Here is a 25,334-nt window from a genome sequence, read left to right as displayed (position 1 = left end):
GGGAGCGGGCGGGTTACGGGGGTGAGAGGGAGCGGGCGGGTTACGGGGTTGAGAGGGAGCGGGCGGGTTACGGGGGTGAGAGGAGGCAGAGCCGAGTGCGTTGGGATGAGTTGGGACGGAGCGCGGCAGGTTATGAGGATGAGAAGGGCCGGGGCGGGCGGGCGGGTCTGGGGGTTAGCAGGGCGGAGCACGGTGCGTCTTGAGCCGACAGCCGGCTCCCGCCCACCACCGGTTTATATGGGAAACCTGTCAGCGCGGTCGAGTAGCGCATTCGGTGGGGATCGGGCCAGAGACCATGTTGTCGTGCCTGAGACCGCCGCGGCGGTACCGCGACCCGCTGGTACTCGCTCTGCCCGTCCTGATACTGTTGCCGCTGGCCCTCGCCCTCAGGATGCAGGTGAGAGACTGACCGTATCCTGGGGCTCTGCGGCTCCGGGTTCCCCGCGACAAGTTTGGGAAACTTTGCGGAAACTTTTCTCTTTTTTTGCGGGGGGGGGGGCGGTGGGTTGAATTGGAGAGTTCGGAGTTGATCGGAATCCCTGGCCAGGTGAAGGATGGGGGTACTTTGCGCTCAACCTGAGCTACACCTTGGCCGTTTTCCCGTACCCCCGCGGTGTCGCCCCCTCCTTGTTTGGGAATGGGGTGGTGATATGTGCCTTTGGATCCCCTCTTCCGAAGACAGCAGTCCGGGAAACCTCCTGCCCCCGTCGAATGCTTCACCCGGTATGGCCTTCGGAGGGTTGCGGGATGGTGCGGGTTAAAGTTGCCCTAAACTCGGTAGTATGGGGGGGGTGGGGGTGGAGAAGGGGGTGATCGAGTATTTAAAGGATTCTGTGAACAGCTTTGGGGGGGGGGCGTCGGGAAAGGGTGAGGTGAGGTACGGACGCTGAATGGTAGTATCAACTTTATTTGCCCAATGTATTTACAAACATGAATGAATCCGCCGTGGCCAGGTGAGGTTGGACAGATAGTTTCATAGGTATCAGCTTGTGTGTGGGGTACCTCAGTGACCGTGATCAATTTCCACCCCACCCCACGCCAACTCCCCCAATGCTGGATTCGGGAGGGGGGACGGGGAGGGGGCACCTCTCCTCCTTCCCCGACCGAGGGTAGTGACCCAAGACCACTCACTGGACGTGCTGTTTACATGTGGGGAGCGTTCGGTGTCTTCCAGGACATCCAACTTTCTCAAGTAAGACCCTAAACCACCACCCCACCACCACCGCCATCGACCCAACTGCTTTTGATCACGGAACCTCTTCATCCTAATGCGACCCCTCCCCCGCCTTTCCACAGAAGCCCCTGATCCAGGGAAAAGGTCACCAAACTCGTCTCTCACCTACAGACTTCCCTGTAGATTTCTGTGTCCTCTACAGTGCAACCACATCCTTCCCTCCTGTAAGGTGCCTCCCCCGCCCCAGCTGTGAACCCACAGCTCCAGCAGAGCACCCCCCCCCGACCAGCTCTTACAAGCTACCCCTTCTGCCATCTGAAGCCCCCACCCTCATCACTGTCAACCCCACCGCCACTGTCCCTCTCACCAGGACACAGATGCGGGCAGGAAAAATCATGCGGACCCCACCCACCCTGCAAACTGCCTTTTCCAAAATCTCCTTCCTGGAAAGCGCTACTACATCAAAAATGTCACAAGATCTGAGAACTTTCCTCCCCCAGGCGGTTAATCCGATCAACCATTCTAGTTATTCCCCCCCACCCCCTCCATCCATTACCTCAGTCACTGCACTGTAAACACATTCAACCGCTTTTTATAATGCTGCTTATTTGCTGGGATTTATGCACATTTTATTCCATATCTGTACTTGGATCTCTAACTTTATTTTTTATATAATCCTTTATTCTGAATGTTGCTTTTCGTTGTTGCATGTCACACCGACACACCGTGGCAAATTCCTAGTACATGTAAATGTAACTCAGGGTCCACCTTGTCATGTACTTCCTGTAACTAATAGAGTGGCAATTGAGTGTATGGTCATGGTCTTCTGGTGCTGTAGCCCATCCACCAAGTTTCGCTGTGTTGTGCGTTCAGAGGTGCTCTTCGGCACACTGTTGTCAAGTGTAGTTATTTGAGTTACTGTCACTTTCCTGTCAGTTTGAACCATTCTCCTCTGACCTCTCTCACTAACAAGATGTTTTCACCCACAGAAATGCTGCTCACTCGATTTTCCTTTTCTTTTTTGTTTTTCACACCATTCTCTGCAAACTCTAGAAGACAGTTGTACGTGAAAATCCCAGGAGATCAGCATTTTCTGAGATACTCAAACCTCCCCATCTGGCACCAGTTCCACGGTCAAAGTTACTTAGATCATATTTCTTACCCATTCTGAACAGTAACTGAACCTCTTGATGCTTTTCTGCATTGAGTTGCCACCACATGATTGGCTAATTAGATATTTGTATTAATGAGCACTGGCCACTGAGTACATATAATGAATAAAGTTGATCCTGCCCCTCCTCCTTACATTTAAGAAGTAGTCACTCCCTATCTTGCCTTCACCAATCCACCTCGACTCTCCCTGATTGATCGTTGCCTTTCTACTCGAAGGTGGAAATCACAACAACATGTTGGTGCTGAAAATCTAAACTAAGCACAAAAACTGCTGGGAATAGTCAGCAGGTCAGGCAGCATGAATGGGGAGGGAAAGAAATTAATGTTTCTCATTGAAGACCATTGTTCCCTCTCACTACATGAGTGCGTGGCCACACAGTAACTGAAATGCTCCCGTGCATGTAACCTTTGATACCAGGAAGCTGGAATTTTAGATAATATTAATATAATTTAAAATTGTGCTAATATAATTTTGAACTCTATGTTAATGTAAGTGTGAAATACTGTACCTTGAAATTATGTTTATGAATATAATTCATAAATTTTCTAAATAATAAATGTATCACTGCTTTGAAACATTTTAGACCTTCAATGTATTTACATTGTGTTTCAGGTTGCAACAGTGTTACAAATTGTAACAATAACCACAGATTGCAATTCAATGCCGACGCCATCTAGTCAAAACATTTTGTTTTTGCCATTGTGCCTATCAGTTGTTTTGACTCCCTGACATCATTAAGTTGTATTGTGAGTCATGGTTTATGTTTGTTTGATATGCATATTACAAAAAAAAACATCAAAAGTGCTGCACAGTGTAAATAAATAAACAGGTAGATACATAAATAAAATCCTGCTCAGAGCAATGATTAGGTCATGTAGCTGTAAAAATAAATAAAATAGAGGGAATATCTTTGAAGATCCTTTGTCAGAACTGGGCAGTTTTTATTTTCAGTGAATGTGGATACTGTCCTAAGAAATAATCCAGTAATTTGATGTGCTGCTATATTTACACTAACTTGTAATTACTGAGCATCTTCCTGCTATAACATTAACAATCTTCCAGTTGTCTAGCACAACCTTGTAGTCTGGAAGGATGGAAAAATGTTAATATAGGACATTGTAGCACTGTTCAGGCCCTTTGGCTTGCAATGTTGTGCTGACTCTTTGCCCTACTCTAAGATCAATCTAACTCTTCCCGCCCACATACGTTTCATTTTTCTGTCATCCATCTGTCTATCTAAGAGTCTCTTCAATGACCCTAATGCACCTGCCTCCACCCCCACCCTGGAAAGGCTTACCATGCACCCACCACTGGCACTATGTTTTTTTTTAAAAACTACCTTTGACATCCTCCTATACTTTCATCCAATCACCTTAAAATTATGCTGCCTGGTATTAGCCATCTCCACCCTGAGGAAAAAATCTCTGGCTATCCACTCTATCTGTGCCTCTTATCATCTTGTACACCTCTGTCAAATCACCCCTCATCCTCCTTCACTCCAGAGAGAAAATCCCTGGCTTACTCAACCTGTCCTCATAAGACATGGTCTCTAAATCAGGCAGCATCCTGATAAATCTCCTCTGTACTCCCTCTAAAGCTTCCACATCCTTCCTATAATGAGGCAACCAGAATTAAAAGCAATACTCCCGTGTGGTCTAACCAGGGTTTGGAAACTTTGAAATGTTTTTCCTTGTGTCCTCCTACAGCCTGGGACGTGTTTACCCAGGCCACGCAAACTCCCCCACTGTTGCTCCCAGTTAACCTTTGCCAGATCACAGTAAAACTGGCCTTACCCTAACTTAAAACCTGATATTGACTCACTTTCAAAAACTCTACAACTCGTATTCTGTCTATCACGACTCTATCAACAGCAAAACCAGCCCTTTTCCCTCCCTCCTACCCACTCTCACACAGAAGCTTCCATCACCAGGACAGGCCACCTCCGGGCCTCCAGCCTCCAGCCTCCAGCCCGCAGTCCCTGGCCTGGACTTGCAGACCCTGGGCCTCCAGCTCCCAGACACACCATTGGGCCTACAACTCACAGACATTCCTTCGCTGTCACTGGTTCTCCGTCCTGGATGCCAGAGGAGCCCGTTTGGGAACAGAGGAGCTGGCCTGACTGCAGACCGTGTTGCTGCCCACTACTTGGAGGCGTCAGAGTTGGTGCCTGAAGGTGGCACCAGTGGGAGATTATCTAGGACATCTCACTTGCGATAGCAAGACTCTGTTGTACAGCGATAACGTAAGTTGCCTCAGGCCTGTTCCCCTTGTTTGGTGGTGTGATAGGTGACAAGGAAGCTGTGTAGCCTCAGTTCTAACGAGGACTAGGCCCCAAGCCACAGGCTTGCCTGCTGCAGCAGACCGGGTGAGGAAATGCCGGAGGCAGAGCAGCATGGTGCCCATGTCAATAATTCACAAGGTTAGCCTAACCCTTCTGTATACCCTGTGTAGTAGTACTCTGTATCCCCAGGGGAGGGCAGGTATAGTTGACCCTAGAGATGTCATTGTGGACGTGATTGGGTCATCTATCAAACTTGGTCAGCACTTGCTGGAAGTGACAGAATGAACCTAAACAGAGCGTTTGTAATGGGCACCCGGATACTGCACTCTGGGAAACTGTTCTGCTTTTATTGACATTGGTTTCTTGTGTTGTGTGTTCTTTACTCTTTAAATAAACTCTTGGCTGAGTAAATTGACTTTCCTGGCTGTACAATCAGCTGCTTCCTAGAAGCACGTATTTCTTCTGTGATTCCCATCCAGTGTGCAGGGGGCAGAAAGGAAGGGGGAAGCGGAGCAGGGGTTCATGCCTTTCCCCTCTTACAGGAAGCCTACTGTGGATTCATTGTGCTCCTGATGGCTGTGTACTGGTGCACTGAGGTCATCCCGCTGGCCGTTACCGCTATCCTCCCCATCGTACTCTTCCCGCTGTTCGGAATCATGACATCTAAAGCAGTAAGTCTTCTGATCTCACCTGACCAAAACCAATAATATCACCATAAGCTGATAATGAGGACTATAATGCTGTCAATTCAGGTTCTGTGTCTCAAAGGGTTGATATGGCTTTCTTTGAACTGTTCAGAATCTGAATCAGGATTATTATCACTGACGTGTAGTGGAATCTCTTGTCTGTGGCAGCAGTACTGTGCAATACATAAAACATACTATAAGTTACTATAAGAAATGTATATATAAAATTTTAAAATACTTTGTGCAAAAATTGTGAGCATGAGATTCTGCGGATGCTGGAAATCCAGAGCAACACACACAAAATGCTGGAGGAACTTAGCAGGTCAGGCAGCATCAATGGAAAGGAATAAACAGTCGACATTTTGGTCCAAGATCCTGAAGATCATTCAGAAAAGTGATGGTGGAGGGGAAGAAGCTGTTCCTGAATCACTGAGTGTCTGTCTTCAGGCTCCTGTATGGTAGCAATGAGAAGATGGCATGGCCTGTGTGGTAAGGGTTCTTCATGATGGATGCCATGGCCTTGAATGTGTTCTTGATGCTGGGGAAATGAGTACCCATGGTGGAGCTGGCTGAGTTTACAACCCTCTGCAGCTTTTTCCGATCCTGTGCAGTGGCCCCTCCACACCAGATGGTGATGCAACCCGTTAGAATGCTCTCCACATACATCTGTAGAAATTTGCCAGAGTCCTTGAGAGAAAGAGTTAGCATCCTGACTGGTTGCTCTGGGAGGGTAATTCGAATGCAAGGAGCTGCAGAGAGTAGTGGACTTGGGCCAATGCATCACGCTCACATCCCTCCGCACCATTGGTGTATCTACAGGAGACACTGCCTCAAGAAGGCACCATCCATCATCAAAGATCCCCACCCTCTGTGCCAGGCCATCTTCCCACAGCTCCCATTGGCAGGGGGTACAGAACCCCAAAGTCCAATGCCACCAGGTTCAGGAATAGCTACTTCCCTTTAACCATTCAGGTCTTTGAAGCTACTAGCACAACCCTGATCACTACCTCAGTAATAGCAACACCATGATTACTTTGCTCTAAAATGGATTTCTGTTGAATTTTAGTTCTGATGGTTTTCTTTCCTGTTAATTCTAGTATAATTTACTGCACTGTGTGAATGTCATGTCTCCGATGCTCTGAACCTGTGGTGCTACTGAAAACCAGTTTTGCATTGCACCTGTGAGACCATGGAGTTGTGTATTAGACAAGAAATTGAGGTTTGCCTTGTGCTGGGCTTTAGTGTTTGCAATCAGCTTCAAGCTGCCCTCTGATCTCTGAATCTGGAGTACAGCCCATCGGCAGAGCCTTCCCAATGCTTTGATCAACCTCAGCCTAACACTGACGGTGTGCGGAGATCACCAGCTACAGTGCGACTTCCTGGTGTTTCACGCGTCCAGAACCCGCCACCAACTGTAGCGGTGCTGCCACTGCTCGCAGACTGCGCTGATGCCCACAGCCAGTCATCAACTATACCGGCGGGCACTGCTGCCCATTGCCCACCACCAACTGTATCAACCAGCCATGGCAGTGTTCCAGTAAACTTGCCCATGGGGTTGGCACAGCTAGCCATCTGTGGGTCCTGGAAGTGGGCAGGCTGGGGGTTTCTCTGCGGGGCGGACTGCCTGGTGATGTCCTGGGGTATGCCACTGCCTGGGTAACCATGGAAAGGGAACACATGGTGTCCATGGGTACCACGGAGATGTTCTGGAACTACTGGGGATCTTTAACAGAGATGGGAACAATTGAATTTAGTCTGTGGTGACTGATGTTAGTCACTGTTATCTCAGTGTTGGTTGTAGAAAGTCTTTTGTAACACATGGATTTCTGTGAAAAAACAATGGTTGTGTGGACAATCTGTCTTTGGCATCGGAGAATGGCCTATCTCACCTGCAGTGTCACTGTGTTTCCTGTTCAAGGTGTGTATGCAGTACATGAAGGACACCAACGTACTCTTCTTTGGTGGGTTAATGGTGGCCGTGGCCATCGAGACTTGGAACCTCCACAAGCGAATCGCACTGAGGGTGCTCCTCATCGTTGGAGTTAGACCAGCTCTGTAAGGTTCTTCTTTCAGTGGTTGTGCGGTGACTGTCAGACCATATGATATAGGAGCAGAATAAGGCCATTTGTCCCATCGAGTCTGCTCCGTCATTCCATTAGGACTGGGGTGGAGAGGGAAAATGGATCAATCTCCTGCTTTCTCCCCACATCCCTTCATGCCCTGACCATCAAGAATCTGTCAACCTTTGCCTTAAACATACATAAAGACTTGGCCGCCACACTGCCTCTGGCAACGAATTCCACAGATTCACCACCCTCTGGCGCTGGCACCAGAATCCCTGGGGTTAAATGCAAATGGACGGCTGCACCTCGGGATCAAGGTCACAACTGCTTGGATCTTCTGTTTGTGCTTGGGAAAGGGATGTGAGAGTAAGCTTGTTCTCAGCAGGAGGAGGTCAAGGGATGGAGAAACAGTCTTGCCTGATGTTAGATTGGTCCTGGAGTAGGTTAAAAGGTCAGCACAACATCATGGACCAAAGGGTCTGCTCTGTGCTGTAAAGTTCTACATTTAGTGACCTCTTCATTAGGTAACCTGTACACCTCATTAATGCAAATATCTAATCAGCCAATCATGTGGCAGCAAGCCAATGCATAAAAGGATGCAGACATGGTCAAGAGGTTCAGTTGTTGTTCAGACCAAATACAGAATGGGGAAAAATGTGACGTAGTGACTTTGACCATGGAATGATTGTTGGTGCCAGATGGGGTGGTTTGAGTATCTCAGAAACTGTTGATCTCCTGAGAGCTTCATGATCAACAGTCTCTGAAGTTTACAGAGAATGGTGTGAAAAACAAAAACCACCCTGAGTGGCAGTTCTGTGGGTAAAATGGCTTGTTATTGAGAGGGGTCAGAGGAGAATGGCCAGGCTGACCGGAAGGTGATGGAAACTCAAAGGACCACATGTTATAAAAGTGGTGTGCAGAAGAGAGTCTCTGAACACACAACACAACAGGTTAAACCTTGAAGTGGATGGGCAAAAGACCATGAACATGGACTCAGTACAGGAGGTACAGTGTCCACCGAGTGTAGCTTCAACGTGGAGTGTGTTCCAGACAGTCGAAGGCTTGGACTTGATGCTGTCAACCGCAGTGTGTACATAGCACCATTAGTGCAGTTACCACAGGAGAACCACAGAGCCTGGAAATCTGAAATGGAAAGTGCAGAGAGAAGCAGAATTAGAGATTTAGGTCAGAAAACTCTTGGCAAGGTTGATCAGTTAATTGGCTACTGCCTATCACCCCCAGGTGTGGAGGTGTGGAGATGAGTGGAGGTGTGGAGGTGAGTGGTGTGGAGGTGAGTGGAGGTGTGGAGGTGGGTGGTGTGGAGCTGAGTGGAGGTGTGGAGCTGAGTGGAGGTGTGGAGGTGTAGAGGTGTGGAGGTGAGTGGAGGAGTGGAGGTGTAGAGGTGAGTGGTGTAGAGGTGAGTGGTGTGGAGGTGAGTGGAGGTGTGGGGGTGAGTGGAGGTGTGGAGATGAGTGGAGGTGTGGAGGTGAGTGGTGTGGAGGTGAGTGGAGGTGTGGAGGTGTAGAGGTGTGGAGGTGAGTGGAGGAGTGGAGGTGTAGAGGTGAGTGGTGTAGAGGTGAGTGGTGTGGAGGTGAGTGGAGGTGTGGGGGTGAGTGGAGGTGTGGAGGTGTAGAGGTGATTGGTGTGGAGGTGAGTGGAGGTGAGTGGAGGTGTGGAGGTGAGTGGAGGTGTGGAGGTGAGTGGAGGTGTAGAGGTGAGTGGTGTGGAGGTGTGGAGGTGAGTGGAGGTGTGGAGGTGAGTGGAGGTGTAGAGGTGATTGGTGTGGAGGTGAGTGGAGGTGAGTGGAGGTGAGTGGAGGTGTGGAGGTGAGTGGAGGTGTGGAGGTGAGTGGAGGTGTAGAGGTGTGTAGAGGTGTGGAGGTGTAGAGGTGAGTGGTGTAGAGGTGAGTGGTGTGGAGGTGAGTGGAGGTGTAGAGGTGAGTGGTGTGGAGGTGAGTGGAGGTGTAGAGGTGAGTGGTGTGGAGGTGAGTGGAGGTGTGGAGGTGAGTGGAGGTGTAGAGGTGAGTGGAGGTGTAGAGGTGAGTGGTGTGGAGGTGAGTGGTGTGGAGGTGAGTGGTGTGGAGGTGAGTGGAGGTGTAGAGGAGAGTGGAGGTGTGGAGGTGTAGAGGTGTAGAGGTGTGGAGGTGTAGAGGTGAGTGGAGGTGTAGAGGTGTAGAGGTGAGTGGTGTGGAGGTGAGTGGAGGTGTAGAGGTGAGTGGAGGTGTAGAGGTGAGTGGAGGTGTGGAGGTGTAGAGGTGAGTGGAGGTGTAGAGGTGAGTGGAGGTGTAGAGGTGTGGAGGTGTAGAGGTGAGTGGAGGTGTAGAGGTGTGGAGGTGTAGAGGTGTGGAGGTGTAGAGGTGAGTGGAGGTGTAGAGGTGTGGAGGTGTAGAGGTGAGTGGTGTGGAGGTGAGTGGAGGTGTAGAGGTGAGTGGAGGTGTGGAGGTGTAGAGGTGTGGAGGTGTAGAGGTGAGTGGTGTGGAGGTGAGTGGAGGTGTAGAGGTGTAGAGGTGAGTGGAGGTGTGGAGGTGTAGAGGTGAGTGGTGTGGAGGTGTTGAGGTGAGTGGAGGTGTAGAGGTGAGTGGAGGTGTAGAGGTGAGTGGAGGTGTAGAGGTGTTGAGGTGAGTGGAGGTGTAGAGGTGTAGAGGTGAGTGGTGTGGAGGTGAGTGGAGGTGTGGAGGTGAGTGGAGGTGTAGAGGTGTGGAGGTGTAGAGGTGAGTGGTGTGGAGGTGAGTGGAGGTGTAGAGGTGAGTGGAGGTGTAGAGGTGAGTGGAGGTGTAGAGGTGTGGAGGTGTAGAGGTGAGTGGAGGTGTAGAGGTGAGCGGTGTGGAGGTGTAGAGGTGAGTGGAGGTGTAGAGGTGTAGAGGTGTGGAGGTGTAGAGGTGAGTGGTGTGGAGGTGTGGAGGTGTAGAGGTGTGGAGGTGTAGTGGTGTGGAGGTGTGGAGGTGTAGAGGTGAGTGGAGGTGTGGAGGTGTAGAGGTGTAGAGGTGAGTGGTGTGGAGGTGTAGAGGTGTAGAGGTGAGTGGAGGTGTGGAGGTGTAGAGGTGTAGAGGTGAGTGGAGGTGTGGAGGTGTGGAGGTGTAGAGGTGAGTGGTGTGGAGGTGTAGAGGTGTAGAGGTGAGTGGAGGTGTGGAGGTGTAGAGGTGAGTGGAGGTGTGGAGGTGTAGAGGTGAGTGGTGTGGAGGTGTGGAGGTGTAGAGGTGAGTGGAGGTGTAGAGGTGTGGAGGTGTAGAGGTGAGTGGAGGTGTAGAGGTGTGGAGGTGTAGAGGTGTAGAGGTGAGTGGAGGTGTAGAGGTGAGTGGAGGTGTAGAGGTGTGGAGGTGTAGAGGTGTAGAGGTGAGTGGAGGTGTAGAGGTGAGTGGAGGTGTAGAGGTGAGTGGAGGTGTAGAGGTGTGGAGGTGTAGAGGTGAGTGGAGGTGTAGAGGTGAGTGGAGGTGTAGAGGTGAGTGGAGGTGTAGAGGTGTGGAGGTGTAGAGGTGTAGAGGTGAGTGGAGGTGTGGAGGTGAGTGGAGGTGTAGAGGTGAGTGGAGGTGTGGAGGTGTAGAGGTGAGTGGTGTGGAGGTGAGTGGAGGTGTAGAGGTGTAGAGGTGAGTGGAGGTGTAGAGGTGAGTGGAGGTGTGGAGGTGAGTGGAGGTGTAGAGGTGAGTGGTGTAGAGGTGAGTGGTGTGGAGGTGTAGAGGTGAGTGGAGGTGTAGAGGTGAGTGGAGGTGTGGAGGTGTAGAGGTGTAGAGGTGAGTGGAGGTGTAGAGGTGAGTGGTGTAGAGGTGTAGAGGTGAGTGGAGGTGTAGAGGTGTAGAGGTGTAGAGGTGAGTGGAGGTGTAGAGGTGAGTGGAGGTGTAGAGGTGTAGAGGTGAGTGGAGGTGTGGAGGTGTAGAGGTGTAGAGGTGAGTGGAGGTGTAGAGGTGAGTGGAGGTGTGGAGGTGTAGAGGTGTAGAGGTGAGTGGAGGTGTAGAGGTGAGTGGTGTGGAGGTGAGTGGAGGTGTAGAGGTGAGTGGAGGTGTAGAGGTGAGTGGAGGTGTGGAGGTGTAGAGGTGTTGAGGTGAGTGGAGGTGTAGAGGTGAGTGGAGGTGTAGAGGTGAGTGGAGGTGTAGAGGTGAGTGGAGGTGTGGAGGTGAGTGGAGGTGTAGAGGTGAGTGGAGGTGTGGAGGTGTAGAGGTGTAGAGGTGTAGAGGTGAGTGGAGGTGTAGAGGTGAGTGGAGGTGTGGAGGTGTAGAGGTGTAGAGGTGAGTGGAGGTGTGGAGGTGTAGAGGTGAGTGGAGGTGTGGAGGTGTAGAGGTGTAGAGGTGAGTGGAGGTGTGGAGGTGTAGAGGTGTAGAGGTGAGTGGTGTGGAGGTGTGGAGGTGAGTGGAGGTGTAGAGGTGAGTGGTGTGGAGGTGAGTGGAGGTGTAGAGGTGTGGAGGTGTAGAGGTGAGTGGAGGTGTAGAGGTGTAGAGGTGAGTGGAGGTGTGGAGGTGTAGAGGTGAGTGGAGGTGTAGAGGTGTAGAGGTGTAGAGGTGAGTGGTGTGGAGGTGTGGAGGTGAGTGGAGGTGTAGAGGTGAGTGGTGTAGAGGTGAGTGGAGGTGTAGAGGTGTGGAGGTGTAGAGGTGAGTGGAGGTGTGGAGGTGTAGAGGTGTGGAGGTGTAGAGGTGTGGAGGTGTAGAGGTGAGTGGAGGTGTGGAGGTGTAGAGGTGTAGAGGTGAGTAGAGGTGAGTGGAGGTGTGGAGGTGTAGAGGTGAGTGGAGGTGTAGAGGTGAGTAGAGGAGTGGAGGTGTAGAGGAGAGTGGAGGTGTGGAGGTGTAGAGGTGTAGAGGTGTGGAGGTGAGTGGAGGTGTAGAGGTGAGTGGAGGTGTAGAGGTGAGTGGAGGTGTAGAGGTGAGTGGAGGTGTGGAGGTGTAGAGGTGAGTGGAGGTGAGTGGAGGTGTGGAGGTGTGGAGGTGAGTGGAGGTGTAGAGGTGAGTGGAGGTGTAGAGGTGAGTGGAGGTGTGGAGGTGAGTGGAGGTGTAGAGGTGAGTGGAGGTGTAGAGGTGAGTGGAGGTGTGGAGGTGAGTGGAGGTGTGGAGGTGTAGAGGTGAGTGGAGGTGTAGAGGTGAGTGGAGGTGTGGAGGTGTAGAGGTGTAGAGGTGAGTGGAGGTGTAGAGGTGAGTGGAGGTGTGGAGGTGTAGAGGTGAGTGGAGGTGTAGAGGTGAGTGGAGGTGTGGAGGTGAGTGGAGGTGTGGAGGTGTAGAGGTGAGTGGAGGTGTAGAGGTGAGTGGAGGTGTGGAGGTGTAGAGGTGAGTGGAGGTGTGGAGGTGTAGAGGTGAGTGGAGGTGTAGAGGTGAGTGGAGGTGTGGAGGTGAGTGGAGGTGTGGAGGTGTAGAGGTGTAGAGGTGAGTGGTGTGGAGGTGAGTGGAGGTGTAGAGGTGAGTGGAGGTGTAGAGGAGAGTGGAGGTGTGGAGGTGAGTGGAGGTGTAGAGGTGAGTGGTGTGGAGGTGAGTGGAGGTGTAGAGGTGAGTGGAGGTGTAGAGGTGAGTGGAGGTGTAGAGGTGAGTGGTGTGGAGGTGAGTGGAGGTGTAGAGGTGAGTGGTGTGGAGGTGAGTGGAGGTGTAGAGGTGAGTGGAGGTGTGGAGGTGAGTGGAGGTGTAGAGGTGAGTGGAGGTGTGGAGGTGAGTGGAGGTGTAGAGGTGAGTGGTGTGGAGGTGAGTGGAGGTGTAGAGGTGAGTGGAGGTGTAGAGGTGAGTGGTGTGGAGGTGAGTGGAGGTGTGGAGGTGTAGAGGAGAGTGGAGGTGTGGAGGTGAGTGGTGTGGAGGTGAGTGGAGGTGTAGAGGTGAGTGGTGTGGAGGTGAGTGGAGGTGTGGAGGTGTAGAGGAGAGTGGAGGTGTGGAGGTGAGTGGAGGTGTGGAGGTGAGTGGAGGTGTAGAGGTGAGTGGAGGTGTGGAGGTGAGTGGAGGTGTGGAGGTGTTGAGGTGAGTGGAGGTGTAGAGGTGAGTGGAGGTGTAGAGGTGAGTGGTGTGGAGGTGAGTGGTGGAATCCAAGGAGCACTTGGTGGGGATGTGGGAGAATGCAGTATGATGGGTGTGCTTGATTTTTGCGATATGGAGCCACAGTCATTCTGCATGGGAACAGGCCATTCAGCCCAACTGGTCTATGCTGACCAAGGCAGTCCTATTTGTCTGCTTTTGGTCTATAATCTTTGAAACCTTAACTGCCTCAACTACTCACTCCACATAGATACCACCCTCTGGGTGAAAAAGTTGCCTTTGGATTACTATTGAATCTCTCCCCCTCTTGCCTTAAACCTGTGCCCTCGACTTCCTTATTTCCTGGTCCTGGGAGAAACACTGTGTACGTTCACCCTAAGTGCAATACACACATTTCTGTAAGGTCATTTCCCATTCACCGACTCTCTCAGGGGTAAAGCCCAAACCTGTCCACCTCTCCCTGAACTCAGTCCCTCCAGTCCTGGCAGCACCTTTGTAAACTTTCTTCTGTTTTCAGTTTAAGAAAATATTCCGTGTATCATCATCGTCATCATTATGTGGCTGTTCTTGGCAAATTTTTCTGCAGAAGTGGTTTGCCATTGCCTTCTGGGCTGTGTCTTTACAAGACAGGTGATCCAGCCATTATCAATACTCTTCAGAGATTGTCTGCCTGGTGTCAATGGTCGCATAATCAGGACTTGTGATGTGCACCAGCTGCTCATACGACCATCCACCACCTGCTCCCATGGCTACACGTGACCCTGATTGGGGGCTAAGTAGGTGCCACACCTTGCCCAAGGGTGACCTGCAGGCTAGCGGAGGGAAGGAGTATCTTACACCTCCTTTGGTGGAGACATATCTCCACCTTGTTACCTATTTATATAGAAGGGTGTCCAAAACTGAACGCAATACTCCAAGGACGGCTTCACCAGCATGTTGTACAACCAACTTTTATACTCAGTGCCCCGACTGATGAACGTCGGTGTGCCACAAGTCACCTTCACCCTGTGACTCCCTGTCACTCTCAGGTTTCTCTGATCCACAACTCTCCCCAGGGTCCAGCCGTCCACTATGGAAGTCCTTCCTGCATTTCACTTTCCAAAATGCATTACTCACACTTATCCGAATTAAACTCCATCTGCCATTCCTTGGCCCACTTACCCAGCTCACCAAAATCCCCCCCAGTAATTTTTGATAACTACCTTCATTGTCCACTTTACCACCTAGGTCTTGGTATAGGCAGGAGGTGTACAGAGAAAGATTCATTTTATTTGTCACATGTACATTGAAATACATTGTGAAATCCATCATTCGTGTCAACGACCAACACAGTGCGGAGATACGTTGGGGGCAGCCCGCGAGTGCTTCCACCGTCAACATAGTGTGCACACAACTTACTACAGCTTTGGAATGTGGGAGGAAACCAGAGCACCCGGAGGAGACGCATGTGATCATGGGGAGAACGCACAGAACCCTCACGGACAGCATCAGGAGTCAGACCCCAATCGCTGTCGCTGTAAAGCATTACGCCAACTGCTACACTACCAGGTTGTCCATGTCCCAGTCTTCAGATTACAAAAGGGCAAGAGAAGGTTCATGAAAATGAGTCCAGAAATGAAATGGTAAATATAAGAGGAGCATTTGATGGCTCTGGGCCAGTACTCGTTGTAGTTTAGAAGAATGAAGGGGGATCTCATTGGAACCTATTGAATATTGAAGTATCTGGATAAAGTGGGTGTGGAGAGGATGTTTCCTATAGTGGGGGAGTCTAGGGCCAGCGGGCACAGCCTCAGAATACAAGGACATCTGTTTAGAACAGGGATGAGAAGTTTCTTTACCAGAGGGCGATGAATCTGGGGAATTCATTGCCACAGACTGTTGCTGTGGAAGCCAAGTCATCAGGTATATTTAAAGCAAAGGCTGATAGCTTCTTGATTAAGAGGTTGTCAAAGGTCAGCAGGGGATTGCAGTTTGGCAAACTCTTCGCGGAGGGTGCTGGTCTCCGTCTCCAGCTGCTGCAGCTGACGCCTCAGGTCCACGACCTCCTGCTCCATAGCCTGATCCCGAGAATGAAGGGGTTAATATTTGAGAAGCGCTTGATGGTTCTGGGCCTGAGCTTGCTGGAGTTCAGATGAGGGGAAATCTCACTGAAACCTGTCGAATATTGAAAGGCCTCAATAGAGTGGATGTGGAGAGGATGTTTCGTGTAGTGAGGGAGTCCTGGACCAGAGGGCACAGCCTCAGAATAGGTGGACGTCCCTTGAGGGATGAGGACGAGGGCTTTCTTCAGCCAGAAGGTAGTGAATCTCTGGAATTCGTTGCCACAGATGACCGTGGAGGCCAAGTCATTGGGTATATTTAAAGCAGAGGTTGATAGGAGGGTGTCAAAGGTTACAGGGAGAAGGCAGGAGAATGTGATTGAGAGGGATAATAAATCAGCCAAGATGGAATGGCAGAGTAGCCTCGACGGGCTGAATAGCCTATTTGTCTATGTCTTATGGCCTTGATGATCTGTTTCTGTGCTGTATCTCCCTTTGACAGAGAATTGTTTCCATTCCCAGTTACGATGCCCTTGAACCCGAAAGCTTTGGGCTGTGCTCCCTGCATAGACAGTGCCTGACCGGAATCCTCGGCTCCCATTTCCCCTGCGGAGTGGGGGTGGGGGTGGTTTGTCGGAGCAGTGGACAGGGCTTCAGTGGGTGAATGTGCTCACAGGAGGGCCAATGTCTTCAACTGGGTTTGTAAGATAACAAAGAGGCATAAATACTGTCGGCAGATACAAATACTATCTTACTCCCAGGGCTGCAATGTCTAATGCCAGAGGGCATGCATTTAAGGTGAGAGGGGGGAATTTCAAAGGAGATGTGATGGGTAAGTTTTGTTTTACAGAGGGGTGGGAGCCTGGAATTCGCTGTCCGGGGTGGTGGTAGAGGCAGATACATTAGAGATCTGAGGGATGTTTAGGTAGGCATGTGAATGTGGGCCTTGTGTAGGCAGGAGGGATTAGTTCGCAATTTGATTACTAATTGAATTGTTTCAGCACAACCTTGTTGGCCGAAGGGCCTGTTTCTGTCCCGTGCTGTTCTATGTTTGTCTCTCCCCGCCACTGCAGGCTGATGATGGGCTTCATGGGCACAACTGCCTTTCTCTCCATGTGGATCAGTAACACGGCGACCACCGCTATGATGGTGCCCATCGCCCAGGCCGTGCTGGACCAACTCAGTACCGTGGGCACGGAGCCAGGGAGTGAGCGGACCGCCAGCGACGTGGAGCTGCAGGAAAGGGGCGCCGGCTCTGAGGTGCACGGGGCAGGTGTGAGGTCCCGATGGGTGGTCTGCAACAAACCCTCTTGTCTTTCTGTTTTAGAAAAATACTTGTATAACAAATTACATCCACAGTACTGCAATAAATACACAGAAACACGGAAAACCCTCCGAAAAGCAGTGGATACGGCCCAGTCCATCACGGGTAAAGCCCTCCCCTCCATTGAGCACATCTACATGAAACGCTGTTGCAGGAAAGCAGCATCCATTATCAGGGAACCCCACCACCCAGGCCATGGTCTCTTCTCGCTGCTGCCTTCAGGATGAAGGTACAGGAGTCTCAGAACTCACACCACCAGGTTCAGGATCAGTTATCAACCCTCAAATCATCAGGTTCTTGAACCAGAGGGGATAACTTCACTTGCCCCATCACTGAAATGTTCCCACAAACAACAGACCCTTCATCTCACGTTCTCAATATTTATTGCTTGTTTATTATTATTATTTCCTATTTCAGTATTTGCACTTTTTGTTGTTTTTTGCACACTGGGTGAACTCCCAGTTGGTGTGATTCTGTTATGGTTATTAGTCTGTAGATTCATTGAGTACACCCGCAAAACAACGAATCTCAGGGTAGCTTACGGTGACATATATGAACTTTGATAATGAATTTATTTTGAACTTTGACAATATCGATGACCAACACAAACAGTAACACGCACCAAGTTAAATTAACTCTTCCTATCCCTATCCAGGATATCATTTAACACACACAAAGTGCTGGAGGAACTCAGCAGGTCAGAATCTTGTGAGTTTAGGATGGTGTTTATCCCCTGCCATCCCAGACCACTTCTGTGGTACTCTGTCTTCCCTCTGCAAGGTTGCCCAGGCACGGACATGCCCTGGGAACCACTCTTGCCAGCCCCTCACTACCAGTCCCTGCAGCAGGGGCCCAACGGCCGATCTTTGGTGGTCAGTTTGACCCCACTGCCTTCCCCTGACCCCCACCCAAGTCTCCCGCCGTGGCCCGAGCACCTCCTGCTAGGATGAGTCCAGAGCTGCCTGACGCAGTCGAACAGCTAGCCCACGTTGACATCAGGCACAGCCACTCTGGGTGGGAAAATATTCCCAGGCGCCAATAATCATTCCATCATCTTCCTCAGTAACTGCAGGTGTCCAGCTTTGTTGCTGGGAGCCGGGATCGGGGGCAGTGGGGAGGAGGGTCACTGGTATGCTTCTACACTGCAACTTGTTCCATTCAAGTGAGGTCCAGCAGAGGCGTGTAATGGGGTTGAGGAGGGATAATAAATCAGTCGTGATGGAATGACGGAGCAGACTCAATGGGCTGAATGGCCTAGTTCTGTTCCTATGTCTTATGGTCTTATCCTCCACCCCAGTATCTCTTCCCACGACACAGCTTCCAGACAGAGGACCTGTTTTTGGGGTCTGGCGTTGGTCCAGTAAACCGTGTACTCTGCTGTAGGGCTGAGTGAAGGGGAACCAAGAAGAATGTTGGGGGAACTCAGCAGGTCAGGCAGCATCTATGGAGGAGAATAAACAGTCGAGTTTCAGGCTGACACCCTTCATCAGGACTGGAAAAGAAGGGGGAAGAGGCCAGAACTGGAAGGTGGGGGTGTAGGGAAAGGGGAAAGGGGTACAAGGAGACCAGGTGGGGGGGGGATGAAGTGAGAAGCTGAGAGATGATGGGTGGAAAAGGTAAAGGGCTGAAGAAGAAGGAATCGGAGAGGAGAGGAGAGTGGACCATGGGAGATAGGGAAGGAAGAGGAGAACCAAAGAAGGGTAATGGGAAGTGAGGAGAAGAGATGGGATGAGAGGAATCAAAATGGGGAATGGAAAAAGAGCATGGGGAAGGTGGAGAAATGACCAGAAGTTGGAGAAATCGATGTTCATGCCACCAGGTTGGAGGCGACCCAGATGGAACATGAGGTACTGCTCCTCCACCCCGAGGGTGGCCTTATTGTGGCAGAACAGGAGGCCATGGATAGGTATGTTGGAATGTGAATGGGAAGTCGAATTCAAATGGGTGCCTGCCTTTCCTGGCAGGTGAAGTAAAATTGCTTGACTATGCTGTTCCCCAATCTATGCTGCATCTCACCAATGTGAGGAGGTCTCACTGGGAGCACTGGGTGCAGTAGGTGATTCCAACGAACTCCCAGGTGAAGTGTTGCCTCAGCTGGAAGGGCTATTTGGGGCCCTGAATGGAGGTGAAGGAGGAGGTGAATGGGCAAGTGTAGCAGTTTGGCTGCTTGTAGGTTAAGTGCCAGGAGAGGGATCTGTGGGGAGGGCTGAGTGGCCAAGCGAGCCATGGAGAGAATGATCCCTGTTTGAGGGGAGGGGGTGGAAGATGAACTTATTTGTGGAATCCTGTTGGAGGTTGTGGGAGGTAGTGGATGGGGTGGCAGATAAGGACAAGGGGAACTCTATAACTGTTGTGGACATGGTGAGGGCAGATACTGGAGATTCTAAGAAGATTCTGTTTCATTTCCTTGCTGCAGCTTTGATCTCTCTCATTGTACAGAGCCAGGACCCAGAGCCCGGGCTGGAGAAGAGCCTGCCCACATCCCCCACCTCCAAGGACCAGAGTGAGGGGCTGCAGCTACACAAGATGCTCTCCCTGTCTGTCTGCTACGCGGCCAGTATCGGGGGTACGGCTACTCTCACCGGGACCGGCCCCAACCTTGTTTTCAAGGGCCAGTTTAGCCAGTGAGTTCCTCCCTTCCCTCTGTCTGAGCTGTTTCTGTATCTCTGGGCGTCTGCCCTGATGACTCCAGTCACCATTCACACTCTCCTGGTCCCAGTCACCCTCTGAGTCTCTTTAGAGATACAGCAAGGTATCAGGTTTTTCTGGTCCATGCTGCCAAATAACACCCATGTGACCCATTAACCGATTAACCTGTACATCTTTGTGGGTGGAAATTAGATTTATTTATTAATAACATACATCAAAACATACGGTCAAATGCGTCATTTGTGATAACAACCCATACAACATGAACCTGAGGCTTCAAGAGTCACCGTGCATCCAGTGCTGACACAGTATACTCACAACCTGCTAACCTCACCTGTACGTCTTTGGATGGTGGGAGGAAAGCAGAGGAAACCTACACAGTCACAGGGAGAACGTACAAACTCCTTACAGACCGAGGCGGGAATTGAACCTGGGTTGCCGGTATGGTGATTAGTCCCACCCTCTGCTTGAACAAACAGCAGCTGAATTAGGATTTAGCTGCTTGTTGTCCAGATGCTTGGTAATTTACTAAATCTGGGGTGGTACAGCCCACTCACCCCGTGCGAAGCTGGTGAGGTGTGGTGGGTTTCCGACTGCTAATGAACAAAATCCGAGGGTCCCTGAAGGCACTTCCTTCTCAACATAAGCAGAATGGTCTCACCGTGACCTTTACCCTGCCTTTCCTGGTCTGTCTTTCCCTCCTTGTCAGAATCACTTTTAATATCACCAGCATATGTCATGGAGTTTGTTAACTTTGCAGCAACAGTACAATGAAATGCATGATAAATAAATATAGAGGAAAAAACTGAGTTGTCTTAAGACCATAAAACATAGGAGCAGAATTAGGCCATTCAGTCCATCAAGTCTGTTCCACCATTCCATCATGGCTGAACCAGGGTCCCATTCAACCCCATACACCTGGCTCCTTGCCATATCATTCGATGCCCTGACCGATCAGGAAACTATCAACTTCCGCCTTAAATATACCCACGGACTGGCCTCTACCGCAGTCTGTGGCAGAGCATTCCACAGATTCACTTCTCTCTGGCTAAAAAAATTCCTCCTTACCTCTATTCTACAGGGTCGCCCCTCAATTTTGGGGCTGTGCCCTCTAGTTCTGGCCACCCCCACCATAGGAAACATCTTCTCCACATCTACCTTATCTAGTCCTTTCAACATTCGGTAGGTTTCAATGAGATCCCCTGCATTCTTCTAAATTCCAGTGAGTACAGGCCCAAAGGTGCCAAACACTCCTCGCAGGTTAACCCCTTCATTCGCGGTATCATCCTTCTGAACCTCCTCTGGACTCTCTCTAATGACAACACAACTGAGATGTGGGGCCCAAAACTGTTGACAATACACTAAGTGCAGCCTAACTACTGTCTTATAAAGGCTCAGCATTATCTCCTTGCTTTTATATTCTATTCCTCTTGAAATAAATGCCAACATTGCATTTGCCGTCTTTACCACAGACTCAACCTGTAAATTAACCTTCTGGGAGTCTTGCATGAGGACTCATAAGTCCCTCTGCACCTCTGATGTTTGAAGTTTCTCCCCATTTAGATAATAGTCTGCACCATTGTTCCTTTTACCAAAATGCATTATCATATATTTCCCAACACTGTATTCCATCTGCCACATTTTTTGCCCATTCTTCCAATTTGTCTAAGTCCTGCTGAAATCACATTGCTTCCTCAGCTCTACCTACCCCTCACCTGTCGTCTTATCATCCGCAAACTTCGCCACTAAGCCATCAATTCCATTATCTAAATCACTGACAAACAATGTGAAAAATAGTGGTCCCAATACTGACCCCTGAGGAACATCACTAGTCACTGGCAGCCAACCAGAAAAGACCCCTTTCATTCCACTATCCATGCCAGTATCTTTCCTGTAACACCATAGGATTTTATCTTGTTAAGCAGCCTCATGTGAGGCACCTTATCAAATGCCTTCTAAAAATTCAAGTAAATAACATCCACTGTCTCTCCTTTATCCACCTTGCTTGTTACTGCCTTGAAGAACTCTAAACAAATTTGTCAGGCAAGATTTCCCTTTACAGAAACCATGCTGACTTTGACTTATTTTATCATTAGTCTTTAAGTACACTGAAACCTTATCTTAATAATGGACTCCAACACTTTCCCAACCACTGAGGTTAGGCTAACTGGCCCATAATTTCCTTTCTTTTGCCTTCCTCCCTTCTTAAAGAGTGGAGTGACATTTGCAATCTTCCAGTCCTCCGGGACCGTGCCAGAATCAAGTGATTCTTGAAAGATCATAACTAATGCATATGCTATCTCTTCAGCAACCTCTTTCAGAACTCTGGGATGTTGTCCATCTGGTCCAGGTGACTTATCCACCTTAAGACCTTTCAGTTTGCCTGGCACTTTTCCCTTTGTAATAGCAATGGCACTCACTCCTGTTCCCTGACACTCTCAGACCTCTGGCCCACTGCTAGTGTCTTCCACAGTGAAGACTGTTACAAAGCACCCACTAAGTTCATCTGCCATTTCTTTGTCCTCATTACTACCTCACCAGCATCATTTTCCAGCAGTCCAATATCAACTCTCACTTTTCTTTTACTCTTTATATAACTGAAAAATCTTTTGGTATCTTGCTTTATATTAGTGCCCTTTCCTTGGCTTTTATGCAGTCCTTAACTTCCTTGTCAGCCACGGTTGCCTAGCCCTGCTGTTTGACAGCAATTCTAGTTTAAACTCTCACTAATAGCCTTGGCAGGGAGGTTTGCTAAGGCTATTGGGGAGAGTTTATACTAGATTTGCTGGGTGGTGGGAACTGAACTGAAGAGACAGAGGAAGGGGTGATTAGCTCACAAATAGAGAAAGCTTGGAGACAGTGTGAGAGGGAGGATAGGCAGGTGACAGAGAAGGGATATGCTCAGACTGATGGTTTGAGATGCGTCTATTTTAATGCAAGAAGCATCATGAACAAAGTGGATGAGTTTAGAGCGTGGATCAATATTTGTAGCTATGACGTTGTGGCCGTTACAGAGACTTGGATGGCTCAGGGGCAGGAATGGTTACTTTGTGTGCCAGGCTTTAGATGTTTCAGAAAGGACAGGGAGGAGGCAAAAGAGGTGGGGACATGGCATGTTGATCAGAGATAGTGTCACGGCTGCAGAAAAGGAGGAAGTCATGGAGGGATTGTCTACTGAGTCTCTGTGGGTGGAAGTTAGGAACAGAAGGGGTCAATAACTCTACTGGGTGTTTTTTATAGACCACCTAATAGTAATAGGGACATCGAGGAGCAGATAGGGAGACAGATTCTGGAAAGGAGTAATAATAACAGGGTTGTTGTTGTGGGAGATTTTAATTTCCAAATATTGATTGGCATCTCCCTAGAACAAGGGGTTTAGATGGGGTGGAGTTTGTTAGGTGTGTTCAGGAAGGTTTCCTTACACAATATGCAGCTAAGCCTACAAGAAGAGTGGCTGTACTTGATCTGGTATTGGGAAATGAACCTGGTCAGGTGTCAGGTCTCTCAATGGGAGAGCATTTTGGAGATAGTGATCACAAATCTATCTCCTTTACCATATCATTGGAGAGGGACAAGTTAGGAAAGTGTTTAATTGGAGTAAGAGGAAATATGAAGCTATCAGGCAGGAACGCGAAAGCATAAATTGGGAACAGATGTCCTCAGGGAAATGTGCAGCAGAAATGTAGCAAATATTCAGGGGATACTTACATGGCATTCTGCATAGGTACGTTCCATTGAGACAGGGAAAGGATGGTAGGGTACAGGAACCGTGGTGTACAAAGGCTGTTGAAAATCTTGTCAAGAAGAAAAGAAAAGCTTACGAAAGGTTCAAAAAACTAGGTAATGATAGAGACCTAGAAGATTATAAGGCTAGCAGGAAGGAGCTTAAAAATGAAATTAAGAGAGCCAGAAGGAGCCATGAGAAGGCCTTGGTGAGCAGGATTAAGGAAAACCCCAAGGCATTCTACAAGTATGTGAAGAGCAAGAGGATAAGACATGAGAGAATAGGACCAATCATGTATAACAGTGGAAAAGTGTGTATGGAACCACTTTGCTTCAGTATTCACTACAGAAAAGGATCTTGGTAATTGTAGGGATGAGTTACAGAGGATTGAAAAGCTTGAGCATACAGACATTAAGGAAGGGAATGTGGTGGAGCTTTTGTAAAGCATGAAGTTGGATGAGTCTCCGGGACCAGACAAGATGTACCCCAGGTTACTGTGGGAGGTGAGGGAAGAGATTGCTGAGTCTCTGAAACTTCTTCCATCCCCATTGATGATGCAAAGATCATTGCCAGAGGATTGGGGGATTGCAGATGTTGTTTCCTTATTCAAGAAAGGGAGTAGAGATAGCCCAGGAAATTATAGGCCAGTGAGTCTTACTTCAGTGGTTCGTAAATTGATAGAGAAGATCCTGAGAGGCAGGATTTATGAACATTTGGAATAGTCAGCATGGCTTTGTCAAAGGCAGGTCGTGCCTTACAAGCCTGATTGAATTTTTTTGAGGATGTGACTAAACACGTTGATAAAGGTAGAGCAGTAGAGAAGTTTGAAAAGGTAGCCCATGCAAGGCTTATTGAGAAAGTGAGGAGGCATGGGATCCAAGGGGACATTGCTTTGTGGTTCCAGAAATGGCTTGCCCACAGAAGGCAAACAGTGTTTGTAGATGGGTCGTATCCTGCATGGAGATGGTGACCAGTGGTGTGCCTCAGTGATCTGTTCTGGGACCCCTACTCTTTGTGATTTTTATAAATGACCTGGCGGAGGAAGTGGAGGGATGGGTTAGTAAATTTGCTGATGACACAGAGGTTGGGGGTGTTGTGGGTAGTGTGGAGGGCTGTTAAAGATTATGGCGGGACATCGAAAGTATGCAAAACTAGGCTGAGAAGTGGCAGATGGAGTTCAACCCAAATTAGAGCAAGGTGGTTTGTTTTGGTAGGTCAAATATAATGGCAGAATATAGTATTAATGGTAAGACCCTTGACAGTGTGGAGGATCAGAGGGACATTGGGGTCCAAGTCCATAGGACACTCAAAGCTGCTGGTCAAGAAGGCATACGGTGCATTGGCTTTCATCAACAATGGGATTGAGTTCAAGAGCCGAGAGATAATGTTGCAGCTATATAGGACACTGGTCAGACCCCACTTGGACTACTGTGCTCAGTTCTGGTTACCTCACTACAGGAAAGATGTGGATACTATAGAAATGGTGCAGAGGAGATTTACAAGGATGTTGCCTGGATTGGGGAGCATGCCTTATGAAAATAGGTTGAGTAAACTCGGCCTTTTCTCCTCGGAGCGACGGAGGATGAGAGGTGACTTGATAGAGGTGTATAAGATGATGAGAGGCATTGATCGTGTGGATAGGCAAGAGGCTTTTTTCCCAGGGCTGAAATGGTTAATACAAGTGGACACAGTTTTAAGGTGTTTGGAAGTAGGCACGGGGGGGGGGGGATGTCAGGGTTAAGTTTTTTATGCAGACTGGTGAGTGTGTGGAATGGGCTGCCGGCAATGGTGGTGGAGGAGGATATGATAGGGTCTTTTAAGAGACTCCTGTATAGGTACATGGAGCTCAGAAAAATAGAGGGCTCTGGGTAACCCTAGGTAATTTTTAAAGTAAGTACATGTTCAGCTCAGCATTGTGGGACAAAGGGCCTGTATTGTGCTGTAGGGTTTCTATGTTTCTTCTGTGGGACATATCTGTCCTGCGCCTTGAACTATTCCCAGAAACCTCCGTCATCTCTGCTCTACTGTCATCCCTGCCAGTATCCTCCTCCAATCCACCTAGACAAGCTCCTCTCTCATGTCTCTGTAATTCCCTTTATTCCATTGCAATACTGATACATGTGAGTTAGGCTTCTCCCTCTCAAATCACACTATGAATTTAATCATATTATGATCAGTGCCTCCTAATGGTTCCTTTACGTTAAGCTCCCTAATAAGACCTGGGTTATTACACAACACCTTATCTAAGATGCCCTTAGGTTCAAGCACAAGCTGCTCTAAAAAGCCAT

General features: G+C 49.3%; 1 protein-coding gene across 5 annotated transcripts in view; it reads left to right on the top strand.

Moving 5' to 3' along the window:
• Positions 1-187: 187 nt before the first annotated feature.
• The window catches only part of LOC134336663 (Na(+)/citrate cotransporter-like), a 46,006-nt gene continuing 20,859 nt past the window's right edge, over positions 188-25,334 (top strand). For 3 of the 5 annotated variants that reach the window (XM_063031008.1, XM_063031009.1, XM_063031006.1), the window contains exons 1-5: positions 188-397; positions 5,172-5,300; positions 7,234-7,370; positions 16,423-16,622; positions 19,090-19,297. In XM_063031008.1, the coding sequence (XP_062887078.1) occupies positions 296-397; positions 5,172-5,300; positions 7,234-7,370; positions 16,423-16,622; positions 19,090-19,297 (776 nt within the window). In that variant the 5' untranslated portion in view covers positions 188-295. The remainder of the gene's footprint in view (positions 398-5,171; positions 5,301-7,233; positions 7,371-16,422; positions 16,623-19,089; positions 19,298-25,334) is intronic. The other 2 variants (XM_063031007.1, XM_063031010.1) reach the window with 2 other exon arrangements.

The sequence above is a fragment of the Mobula hypostoma genome, chromosome 23, assembly GCF_963921235.1.
Source record: "Mobula hypostoma chromosome 23, sMobHyp1.1, whole genome shotgun sequence".
Taxonomy (NCBI): Eukaryota; Metazoa; Chordata; class Chondrichthyes; order Myliobatiformes; family Myliobatidae; genus Mobula; species Mobula hypostoma.
This window is presented reverse-complemented; position numbering and strand designations above follow the sequence as displayed.